This window comes from Morone saxatilis, unplaced genomic scaffold (assembly GCF_004916995.1).
Source record: "Morone saxatilis isolate NCDOM2014 unplaced genomic scaffold, NCSU_SB_2.0 Contig23, whole genome shotgun sequence".
NCBI classification, from domain to species: Eukaryota; Metazoa; Chordata; class Actinopteri; family Moronidae; genus Morone; species Morone saxatilis.
The window spans coordinates 5,807,954-5,821,129 of NW_023339796.1; the positions used below are offsets into that span (position 1 = coordinate 5,807,954).

Consider the following 13,176-nt stretch of genomic DNA (forward strand, 5'->3'; position numbering starts at 1 on the left):
TGTGTGTGTGTGTGTGTGTGTTTTTGTGTGTGTGTGTGTACACGTGTAAACACCTGTGGAGTGAAAATGGCCCATCAGAGCGGCTTCTTCTGCGCAGTCGCTACAAACGAGCTCAGAGACGCATCTCAGCGGGGAGTCTGCCCGACTTCACAGCTTCCGAATCGGCCTTTTCTCACCTAATGAGCGCACTCACAAGGCCGCTGATAAGCCCGGAGACAAAGGGCTGTGTAATGGAGTGGGGGTGGCTTGGAAAGAAAAGATTTGCCTGTGTGAAAGAGGCCAAACAGAGCCCACCTGGACAGGCGAGCAATGGCCGGAGTCTGGCTTAAAAGGAGGTAAAAGGAGGTTTTTACGCGCAAGAGCTTTTACGCGCAGCTCCAGCGGGCGCAGTCGGTGAATGTTTGTCGGTTTATGGCGCTGTGAGGCGGATCATTGATGTCCCTCACCCTGAGGACACTCAGCCGGTGTGTGTGTGACCTGAGGCCCGGTGTTTTCCTCCACAGACGTTGGGTAGAAAATGGAGTGTGTGCCTTTAAGGCGCCCGACTGCCTGTCGCTTTTTGCTGCGGAGAGACTGACGCCCTCTGGACACAGTGGACACTTGAGCGGCGGCAGCACACCATCCTGGAGAAGTTCAAAGAGGAAAAAACAGCCACAACCCGCTCTTAAAAAAAAAAAAAGAAAGGAGAAAAGTCGTGAGGTCGTTCAACAGCGTTGTGGTGAGTTTTTAAAACTTCTTCTGCTTTCGTTATTTCGCCGTTTTTCTTTTCTTTTTCTTTTTTTTAAAGCTGCGCTCGGTTTCTCTCGCGGCTGCGTGCGAGTTGAAGCAAAAGTTTTGGTGAGTTAGCGATGAGCTGAAAAAGGAGGTGAAGAGGTTTTTCATGCTAATGTTCCTCACATGTTCCTGTGAAACTGGAACAATGTGCAGCGAGAGAGTGGTGAAGTGGTAAAAAAAAAAAAAGCGCAGCGACGGGATTAGACGGTGTGTTAACGCGCAACACTTCGGGGAGAAAAAAAAAATAGGTGAAGGAAGCTGATGTTGCCAGATGTGTGTGTGTGTGTGTGTGTTGTTATTCCACAGTAACGTGAGTGAGAGCTGGCTTTGAATGAAATGTGACGCAGGCTTTTTAGAAATGTGATGGATGTCAAAGTTTGAGCTGCTTTTGTAGGATAAAGTTGTGATTTGAACCTTTTTTTTTGTTTAAACCACAGTTTTATTGACTTTTGCTGCACTTTTAGTTCCTGGTGTTTGAGTTTAGAGCACTAAAATGTAGATTTCAGATCTCACACTGCTGCATGAAGGACATAAATAAAGGGAATGCAGGTTAAACCCCCCCTCATTATTCATTAGAGCTGTTATATACTCATCAGGATACAAAGAGAAACACACAGTTTGGCATAAAAAAGCAGCTCCAGCTCAGCATGAGGAAACACTCTCTGCTCTTTTACATATTCAAAGCATTTCTCTTTTATTATCTCTCTTCTATCTATCTTCCCTTTTTCCTCCTGAGGAATGTCAGCGCTGAGGTTTTGTTTGTTTGCCTCTGAGGTCCCTGTGTCTTGTGTTGATGTAGGTGTTTCCAGTGCCGTGCTGGTGAGCCATCAGGATGAAGCCTGGTCAGCTGATCGTCCTCCCCGCCGCCGCCGCTCTCCTCTTCCTCCTTTCAGGGCTGTCTCTGACCTCCGGCTGCAACAAGGCCCTCTGCGCGAGCGACGTCAGCAAATGTCTCATCCAGGTAAAGGAACGCCGAGGTTCTCCACTTGTTGTCTGAGAGCGATGGATGCTGAAGGGTTGGAGTTACACAAACAACTCCTCCTTCCTCTCCCGGGGGCTCATTTTCTGAAAGAATCTGTAAAGTTAGACCACCTTGCAGTTTCTCATACTTTAACTTGGAATGTAATCTCTGGAGTTCTGGTTGTTGGTGTTAAACTACATATAAATGTGGTTTGCATCCTCTAAAATCCCCTATGGTTGTCCTATAAATGTGCAAGGTGAGGTTATGGCTGCAGACAGATAATCTAATTTCACGAGTGGCCCCGAACTCAACTGAGCTTTTCTGTTGATTAAAGTGGGGAAAATACTGATGTGAGAGCAACCAAGTTCAAGCTTTTCATCCTACAGCGTTACAGCTGTTTTGTGTAAACAGAGACTTGTTGTTTCTCTGCGATAGAGAACAGAAATTAAATGTTGAGTTCGAGCCCCGAGAAAAGAAACCCCCCAACTTGTTTTTTAATGCTGTTTAAATTAGCATAAAACTGGCAGGACGGACTCAAAAACTACGCAGTAGCATTCCTTCGACTGGCGGGCTAAAGGAAATATGATTCAGCTGTTGTTACGTCTCCGTTTTGTCCAAGTACTTCCCATAAAAAACAAATATCCAGCAGTAGCCAAAAGTCGAGTTAAAATCGGCTCGTGTCCTGACGGAGATCTGGACCGGAGAACAAAGATGGAATCTGTTGTGAAGAATGCAGATACATTCCTTCGATAAGCCAGCGAAGTCTGGGAGAAAAGTTTTTTTTTTCTTCTTCCCAGAGCGAGCAGCAGAGGAGCAGAGATGTGAATCTGACTTCATGCACACCTGTTCTCTACCTGTACAGGTCACATTCAGGGCCGTTGTAGAGCAGTGGATCGTGGGAGAAAGGGCTCTGCAGTGCTTTGATTTTATGTTCACATCAACCTTTCTGACTTTTGGACTGTAGTTGACTTTCTGGCATCACTTCCTGTGTGTCACTCTTTCCCTCCCGTCTGGAGCCCGGTGGGTGAGGGGCAGAGGGGTGGTACCCCACAGTTAACACACACTCTGTAATGCATTCGGGTTATTTTGAGGGAAAACATGAAGTGTTGGCCCGTCCTTCCAACACATGTCAAGTCGGATTTAAGCTGCTGCTTGTCCTCGAGTGTGTGTGTGTGTGTGTGTGTGTTTGTGTGTGTTTAATGGCCCTGCCTCTCCCATTAACATCGTTTAAAGCACCGTATTTAACCTCAGTGGCCATTTCACCTGTGTGACCTCAGAGTGAGTGAGCTGCAGGTAGTTGCTGTTTGGGAAGGAGGTGTCGAAAACAGTCAGAATGGATGAGGCTGTAGGTCCATTAATTGACACAACTGACTAATAATAATAATTACTCTTTGTAGGATTATTGTAAGGCATTTATTGAGGTTCATCGTCTAGAATCGATGTTTGATATTATTACATAGTGTGTATCTTTACCACTGGCACAGAGACATTTATTAGTTCTACGTGTGAGGATTTGATGATTTTTCTCTTTGATAAAACCTTGTAAACTGTGAGATCTTTGGGTTTTTAACTGTTTCTGAACAAAACAAGTAATTTGTCACCATACAAAAGTAATCAATATTAAAAATAATCTCTAGTTGCAGCACTAATTTGAAACAGAATAAAGTATTATTATTTGTTGATACAAGTACTTCCTGTCCATGGTCTAGTTAACCTGATAGGGGATCTAATATCGTAGAGCCCGCCTTTGTTTAGTGGTTCAGATTCTTTAACAACTGTACAATTAATTATAATAACTGGCTCTCAGTGAATGTGGGTCCCTTTTTAAAGGTCTGAGGCCCCTGGGAAGTTGCCCTCTTTGTAATCCAGCCTCGTTCCTGAACCAGTTTGGACAAAGTGGAACTAACCTTTTACTAAATATTGTGTTGCTTCAAGGGAAACTTGCCTTTAGCAGCAGCCTTTAACAGTACAACAGGATCATCAGAGAACATAAATACTTACTTATATTCTGTTAAACGTAACTCTTAAAGGTGGAACCATCACCGTGAGTTAAAGAAGATCAAGACACAGGAAAATATGAATAATGTTCATTGAAATTTATCAGAAACCAGAAACACGTATTCAAATTGCTTGTTTTTATTTGAAAAGCCAGAAAAAACGGCAAGTTATTCAAATTTTAATGGATTAAAACAGAGAAAATCAGCAAATACTCACATTTAAAAAGCTAAAAACCAGCAAACATATTGTGTTTTTTTTTTCCTGATTAAAACCAATTATTCAGATTGATTAATTTTCTGTCAGCAAGCTAATAAATGAATCATGAAGATAACATTGTTCGCTCTCTTACAGTCCTGAAACAGAAGATTTAAGAACAATAATACATTTTCTACACCACTTTAAAAAGGTCAAACTTTACAGGAAATAAAATCTTTAGTGGCCCTTTTTGTTTTATAGATTACAGTCTTGCACCATTTGTTGGGCACAAACCAAACATCAGCTCCCCTCCTGTGATCTACAGATTGTTCTTTACTTCCAGGTGGCTTATTTCGCCTGACGAATCATTGCTCGGGACAACAAAGCTCTGTAGTTTCCGCGACCCTGCCGACACCAACTCGCTAGCTGTCAGAGGCGAGAGCGATGGTGCGTGTGCCGTGAAGGAGAAACTTCTTTTTTTTTCCGCCTCTAGACGCTGCATGTTGCTAGTGATTAGTGGGATCTGCCGTCTGACGCTCGCTTTTTACGCTCTGCTGCCATCTCAAGTCATTTGTCTGAATTCCCCAAAACCCCTGAGGGTCGGAGAACATGAGAGGAGGGAGAGGGAGGCTAAGGTCAGGAGGAGGTGTGTATGTCTGTGGGGGGAGGTTGGTTGAGGGAAATATACAGTTGGGTTGAGATTCACAAGCCACAACTCTGTCCAGGCCGGGGCTGTTTAGCAGGGTGTGGCAGCAGATTTCAAAGTTAACACACAGCAGCGGTCGCTCAGCAGGACGAGGCAGCACATGTTCACTTTCTCCCCGCAGTCCTTTTGTCTCGCTGTGGCTGAGTTTTCACTGATTGCAGCAGTTTCCGCCCGTGAGGCAGGGGAGGCCCTAATGAGAAAGTGGTCGAGATGACCTCGTCCCTTTTCTGTGTCGGTGGGGCAGAACTACAAACTGTTGGCTTGAACCTGTTTGTTCGTTTTACGGTTGTTTATTCTGTAAAATGGCAGAAAGGTGACGCTTCTTTTGAGATTCAAGATTTACTGTCAAAGAAATGCAGCAAATTCTTATATTGGAGAAGCTGCAACCAGAGATTGACAACTATGAATAATTAATTATCAGAGTCACTGTTGATCAAGTTTTTGTTGTTTCTGGACTAAATGTTTCAGCACCAGTTGCACCTGGAATCAGTCCATGTGGGTTTGTTCTGCTTTTGGCTGTTTTCATGTTTTAAAGCTACACTTTATAAAAATATTTCTTTGTTTTATTTGCTTAACTTTCATATATTCCTGGCAGTAATACCGCAAACAGATAACGTGAACAAATCAGGTTCCTCTGACTTGTTCTAGCGCTCCTAATGACGTTTACAAGAATCCACAGGCCTGAACGAAAACAACCAATCAGAGCTGAGAAAGATATAAAGACGCTTTGGGGTTGGAGGCTTGAAGATAGTTGATTCTTGAGTCTCATTCACAGAGTCCCAAAGTGTCTGTATTTGATACCCTGGGAATAAGACTCACAATCAATGATCTTTCTCTCCTCTGATTGGATCCTTTTGTTCGGCCCGGTGGATTCTTGCAAACGTCATTAGAAACGCTAGAACGAGTCAGAGGAACCTGATTTTGGTGCAGATTATCTGTCTCACTATATCCTGACAGTAATACACGAAAGTTTCACCAAATGGGACAGAAAATACTTTTGTAAAAATGACCTCCTGCAGCTTTAATTCAGTCGTGATTGTTTTCTGTTTGTGTTTATTAAGATTAATGACTCAAACATGAAGAAAGGAACACGTGTTATCATTAGCTTTGTGTGATTTTTAAGTTGCTACCAGCCTGAAACAAATAGGTGAACACATTCAGATTCTTGCTTTGTTTCTTGTTTCAAAAGAGTAGTTTGACATTTTGGGAAATGTGCCAATTCATCTAAATCTAAAGAAAGTGAAATAAGTATATTATTATAAACTAAACTAACCTCCTCCTCCTCCTCCTCCTCCTCCTGGCTCCAGCTGCATGTAAATGAAATCCTCTTTTATTGCAATGAAATGACTTTAAAAAGTAATTTTTCTTCTTTTTCTGATTTGTGAAATATGAGATGCATGTTTTCCTCTCGGGGCAGCTGTTTAGTTTTTTTTTATAATTCCACCTTTGAGAGTCATAATTACTCATGGGATCAGATGTTGATCAGAGGTTTGGGGATCGAGAGGCTGGTGATTAAGTGAACTGTGTGTGGTTTTGCAATCCCTCACTGGTGAGTCATTGGAGAGTCTTTTATCATTGCTGAGGCTGTTTACGTGCTTCTGCAAAGATATAAAGGAGGAGCAGGGTGAGAGGAGGGTAAAAAAACATAGCAAAAGGGAGAACATGTGGAGGAAAAGAGCATAAAAAGGAGGAGGAAGGAGAAGAAAAGCGAAGGGGGAAAGTGTTGTTGGGGGGGAGAGCAGCCATGTTCTGTTCTCCAGGTGTTTTCTTCTCCCTCCCTCTGTTTCTCCCCCACCTCCCCGCCTCCTTCATTGCGGTGACCTTGACTTAGAGGAATGTGCTCCCTGTTCTGTGTCAGGAGAGAACAGAGAGGGGGGAGAGGAGAGAGAAAGAGGAACTCCTCTGGCAGTTTCACCCACTTTTCATTTCAATCCCACCTACACGTTTAGTTTCCCTTCACTGTCTCTGAGACAAACTGAGAGTTGAGGAATGAAGGTGGGTTAAGTGTTTGCAGAAGAGTTATGGGCTCAGCAGAGGTTTCATGTGTTTGGATGGTAGCAGAAGTAATAATATTACTTCTATAAAAAGCAACATGAGAAATTCTCAGCAAGAGCTTTTTCTTTTTTTTTCTTTCTGTGTGTGAAGTTACAAAAATGAACCCAGTGAACCTTCATCGTCACTTAAATCGTCTAAAATAAACAGCATAAACACCGGCTATAGAGGGAAATTCTCTACATGCTGTAAACCTTCAGTTTGTGGAAATTACAACATTTTTATCCTTGTTTTAGTTTCTTTTGCTGGCAGATTGTGAACTGTATTAAATATGTCTGCAACTTTTTATTTTCCGATGTTGAGTCAGATTCCTCTACTCGAGGCATTTGCAGATATTTTTTACTTTATTGCATCAATACACAACATGCATCCATCTGAAACACTAAACACTCAAGAACACAGTTAACAGACTGACTCCGCCACCACCGCCTGCACAAGAACACAGTTAATGTGTACCGAAGTGCAAAATGTGAATCACAGAAGCTGCAGTTTGTTTGATAAAGGTCAAATGTGACACACATGATTATAATGAAGTATAATGAACTACATGTTTGTTTGGTACAGACCCCCCAAAAACTTCACATCATCATGATTTTAAACGTTTTTTTTAAGTGAAAATTAAATTTATGATGCAAAGTTCATCAGTCAATCATATCGTAATGTGATGTTTTTACCAGATTGTGCAGCTTTGCGTGCATCGACAGAAAACATGCATATGGTAGGAAGTAAAAAACCAAGAAATATAGTTGTTTCAAATAATGGGCTGTACGACCAAATCCTATAGATACAGTTTGTTCTGTTTAAAGACTGACTAAATAAATAATACAATCCTCTAAAGAAGAAAAGAATTATTAAGAAAAGAATAGGATCTAAAGTTTTCTTAAAATGATCGGAGCAGCCGCCAATACTGTACTTAACTTATACTTTAAGTATAGAAAGGACATTAAGTCTTTAAGCCAAGAATTAGGAGATGGAGGCTTTTGATCCAGTGAAGTAAAATAACCCTGCAGGGCTACGAGAGAGGCAGTAATATCTCTCTGCTTGAGACTGAAGCAGGTACAATCTTCAGGGACACCAAGAATAAAGTTCAAGGGGCAAAGAAAACTTCATCTGATTTGCCGATACCAAGAACTAACCTCATACCAGCGCTCTCTTGTACACTAACTTAAAATATGCATATCGTACTGCATGGAAATTTTTTCAGCAGGAATTGTAACTAAAAAATACTGAATTGGCTACTTGCTACAGCAGCTCCAGATACAACACAACAGATCGGAAATACACATTAAATACAAATATAACAGGAAAATACAAGATATAATAAAAATAGACTATATATACAGCTTTATGTGCAGATGTGATTAATATTTAACATCACACAGGTCACAGCAGGAGGTAGTGGCAAGTGTAAAAATAAATGTAATTACACAGGATGAAATATGTACAGTAGTATAGTTTAGAGGAAATATAGGCTATAAACTGGGCTATGAATGAGTCGTCAGCCATCTGTAGAACTGTATTTAATGTGGATTGATGTCAGTCAGCAGATATCTGATCCATTTAATAAGTTCAGTATCGGTTGTAATTGTTGTATGCGGTGTAATACAAGAATTAAAAGATACTCTATTACAAGTGAACGGCCTGTGTTTCAAATCTTAAGTAAACACGTTTTAGGAGCAAATTATACTTGAAGTATCAAAAGTAAAAGTACTCTTGTGTGGCTCCATTCAAAGCATTTATTATATATTAATTATTGGAGTTTTATTCTTGATTCATCACCGTTTAAGCAGCATCTGAACGTTGCCAAGAGTAGAGCTACTGTCAGTCAGTGCCGCCCACTGAGCCTCAGAGTGAAACCATTCAACAAAATGATTTGAATGCTGTGACCTTTTTGACGTGTCAGAACCTGCTCTGTTCATGAATGGAAAGATAGCAGAGGTTATCGCAGAGTTCTGTAGACATTGATAGAAACCACACAGTTGTCTTGTAAACGGCTTGTTAATAGTTACTGTACATGAAGAAAACCTGCTGATTTTAATGGTACGTGTCCTGTTTGTTCAGCGGGTCTACGTGTTGTGTTCTGTCTGCTGTGGGACCTTTTAACTGTCGGACCAGGATCTCTTATACTGAAAATGAGCCTTTATTTGATGTTCGTGTGTGATCGACTGTTGCATTCTCCAATTTTATCGATTTGAAGTATTTTGAAACACAGGGTTATGTAAAAAAAGGAAAAAACAACATTTGGACTTACAATTAAAGACTCAAAAATAAAGCTCAGAATTTAAAAAATACTTAACCACAGTTTTAAATTTTAACCAAATGTCGAGGCTGCGTCTTGTTGCTGTTTGGTTCAGGTGCTCCCTGTTGGGTTTACTTGTTTGTATTCACCTTTTTAACTCTGTAGCGCTTTAGATTATTACGTACTGCAGCGTAACTCTTCCAAGTTTGATCCTTCCAGTGTACCAGTACAGTACGCACCAGTACCTGTAGGTACAGGGGAGGAAGATAAAGAAAAAGTTGGGGAATTGTGAATCATATATCACAATATCTGTCAAATTAATATAAAACTATATGATTTTGTTTTGTACCAAATCATGCAGCTCTACTAAAAACACCACTAGTACTATAAATTACACTGTAAACTGAGTTTTGCTGCTGTACGTATAAAACTTCATTGTTTTAACATTGATATTTATGTGACTTCTCCCAATTTTATGTGAAATTGCTTGTAAACATGATTTTGAACTGGTGAGGTTGATTATCTTTGCACACGCAGCAGTGGGATCTGTTGAACTCCCAACAAGGGGGAAGTAAAGACAAAACACAAAGGATAATAAGCCTAAATAGGCTAAAATGTACCAGAAAAGTATCATGTTGCCAAGGATCATGTTCAGTATCACCTCTTTATAATCAGCCTGCTTCCACACTAATGAATTGCTGCTTAAGTCTCAGTTTTTATCAGAAATACAAACAGTGAAGTGTTGTTTTTGCATGTATCTGTTTTGCTGATGTTTCTGTGTGTCGTCCTGCAGGAGCTGTGCCAGTGTCGTCCGTCTGATGGGAACTGTTCGTGCTGTAAAGAGTGCATGCTGTGTCTGGGGAACCTTTGGGAAGAGTGCTGCGACTGCGTGGGTGAGTGCAAGCGTCGCATTTATTAGCAACATATTTCAAAGCTTGACTGCAAAGTTAGTCAGCGTATTCTTTTGTGCTTGGATAAACTGCATACAGCTTTAGCTTCAGCCCACGCTCCTGTTTTTTTAAATGCACTTACAGCAACTGAACAGAGTCAGTAAGACACACGGCTGCTGATGAACATCTGTGGAAGAGATCAGTGTCAGTGAAGATTGCGTTCAAGTTGTACAAATGTGAATTTGTCAAGTTTGTTTTGGACTTTTGGACGACAGGAATGAAATTGAATTTGATGTTAATATTAACTTGCTCAGTGCTGCTACTGCTCGTTTCCACCTGCCACTGTGGCCACATTGAGGCTGGAAAGTTGGTATTCAACACCATCACTTTCAGAGTTAACGACTGTGACAGATTCTCTTTAATATCTTTTATTTTTATCCATTTAATATATCATGTTTATGTCATAGCAGGTTTCATAACCTCAAATTAGATTAGATTAATTTTTATTGTGCATGTAGATTCTTATAAAAATGAGTAATAACACTTTAACCCGCTATTTATAAAGATTTAATAAATGGTTTATAACATACTATAATTCAGTTGTGTAAGCAGATTTTAAGGACTTTTTAAAACATTTATTGATGTACAGTATTTGTTATAGTTGTTGACAGCGCTAAGCCCCTTCTCTGGGGGGAGACAGACAAAGGTGGAGAGCCACACAATCACCAAACTACTGCAAGTGCAAGAAAAATCCAATAAGAGTAATTTATCAATATAATCTGTGCAATATACAGACGTTGGTTCATTCAGGTAACTCTGCAGGATACTTTTAAAAGCAGAGAGAAATTTGTTCAAGACACGACCAAAAAGATTAAAGAGGCTATTTTATAGTAACATTAATCAAACAATCGATTAAGCTGCATTTGTATAGCACCTTTCACACAGGTTAGTGCTGTTCAAAGTGTTTCACAGACGACTGATGAGCCGATAATAAGACAGAATGAGTGTGAATCACGATAGAGAGAAATAAAAACTAGATAAAATACATTTTAAAAACTAAGATAAAAATGACAATAAAAAATATTACAATGGAGTAAATTAAGGAACAGATGATTTGTGTTCTCAGTGTAATGCAGAGCTATTCACCTGTAGCGGATGGGGACTAATATTAAACCACTCGTATCAGGATCTGAGGCAAAAAAATCTTTAATAAACTCCTATAACTGCCTACAACTACATTACAGTGTGTTATAATCTATTAGATGTTTATATCCTTATAAATGCTTAAAAAAAACGTATCATACCTTTTTATAATATGAACAATGTAAAAATAACTCATTATGTCCAGTTTAATATGGTTAAATATTACCAGGAAGTGTAACTGCAGCAGGCAGTGAACCTTTTTATAATTGATCAAACTGTGATTTAAACATATTTAAATGATTCTGGCACTAATCTCTTTCCATACATGTGACACTTGAGTTACGTCTCAGTCTTGTTAATCTCTCAGTCGCCCCGTCAACAGAGCACTTTCTCTCCCCGTGAAAAATGAGACTGTGGCTGTAATGCACTTGACAGTTAAAGAGCACGCCGGTTTAAAAAGGAACCAGTGTGTTCAGAGTTGTTGCTGCTCTGATACGAGATGAGTGTGAGGTGAGCAAAGCCAGATATTGAAGGTGCCTCTGAAAAGTGACCGTGTGGAGGTTAAACGCAAAGCAGAGCAGAGGGGGGGGGGGCGCTGTTTATCAGAGCGTAGGAAATTAAAGGAATATTATTGCTCCAAGTCTCGAGGTTTCCCCAGAAGATCAAAGGATGAAGAAGCCGGAAGAGAGCGGGGACGAGGAGGTCGACCTGCTTAGATGAACTTTGACTTTCTGCCTCCTACCGAGGTGTAGTGGGGGTGTAAATCCAAAATAACTGGATTTGTGGAAACAAGAAAACATTTCACTGGTTAACTCCTTCATCTGCAAACAGGCTTCAAACCAACGGAGTTAGAAACTGGGACATGTTTGTAAAATGAGTGAAAATGTGTCAAGACTCAAATTTAAAGACCAAATTCTTAGATTATTAGACAATGGGTCCCTGCACACAGGCAAGTAAAAGGCCCCAAACCCTGCTATATAGGAGGAAGACAACGGACTGTGTTGTTCTGTGTTGTGTTTTGTGTCTCTTAATAGTAGTTTTGCTTCTCTTTGTGCTCGCTTTGTGTCTGTTGGCGACGTTTTGTAGTCATTTTACGAATCTTTCTGGTCATTGACATCTCTTTCTGGTTGATTTATATCTCCCCTTGGTGGTTTTGTGTCTCTTTGTGGTCGTTTTGTGTCTCCTTGTAGTCGTTTTGTGGCTGTTTTGTGGGTTGATTGACTTTTCAACAAGAATTGTTAACAGTCACTTCACACAGAGGCTGTAGTCCAGAGGGTGCCTGGTCCGGTACCTCGTAGTCCTGTTCAGTAATCCATCCATGATACAAACAAACCAACCACCTATCACTTTCTGACTCACCGGGTTGGGGGGGGCGGTGCCACCCATGGCTACCCTTCTGGCACCGCCCCTGCAAACTAGTAAGTTCTTAGATCAGCGTTGACAGACAGATATTGCTGTATGTGCTGACAAAGAGGCTTTATTAAAGCTCTTTCATGTGGAACACAAATACAAGTATCTGACACTGAGCTGCTGCTGCTGCACAGATGTTGTGGTGGTGGAGTTTTCCTCCTGGACAGGCCTTTTACAATACACCGAGGACAGCCTGTAGCTTTAAGCAAGTATATTTCTCATTTATATGTTTTTATTTTTTTCCCTTACAGTGCTAGCCTTATGACCACTTTAAGTAAGTTTCCACTCTAAACATGTTATCTGGGCCAAAACGCTGGCTACTTTGAAGTGTGTATCTGCGAGTGGTTAGAGCAGCCCAGCAAGAGGAGCGGAGGGGAGAGGACACGTTTTGTGTTTTAGAGGAAGGGAGGAGGGAGGGAGGACCCATGTGTACGCTTTATCTAAAACAGCTGCTCTGGCTCAGCTTTTACCATTGGTTTGTAATCCAATTCCTCTGTCAAACTCCGTTCCCCATTAAATGATTTAGCCATTAGCTATAATTCACTTTGACTCATTTACAGGGTTAGGAAGATCATATCTGAGGATGTGGGGACTTTGTCGAGTGATTACTACTGTATTTGGAAATTAAATGAAGTGTTAAAAAGGACTTTAATTGAGACAAGATACTCTTGACAGCTGTGTGGTTTTTTTTTTTTTTTTTTTTTTTAACGAAAACTGCCCCTTGTGAGTTGAAATCATGTGTGAAGCACATTTACACGGTTAATGTGTATTTTGAGTTTAAAGTGTTGATTTGAAAATAAACTCCTTG

General features: G+C 40.6%; 1 protein-coding gene across 1 annotated transcript in view; it reads left to right on the forward strand.

Annotated features, from left to right (window-relative positions):
- Positions 1–118: 118 nt before the first annotated feature.
- The window catches only part of twsg1a (twisted gastrulation BMP signaling modulator 1a), a 16,082-nt gene continuing 3,024 nt past the window's right edge, over positions 119–13,176 (forward strand). The window contains exons 1-4 of the mRNA XM_035670265.1: positions 119–335; positions 504–718; positions 1,574–1,735; positions 9,719–9,818. Coding sequence (XP_035526158.1) covers positions 1,607–1,735; positions 9,719–9,818 — 229 coding nt within the window. The 5' untranslated portion in view covers positions 119–335; positions 504–718; positions 1,574–1,606. The remainder of the gene's footprint in view (positions 336–503; positions 719–1,573; positions 1,736–9,718; positions 9,819–13,176) is intronic.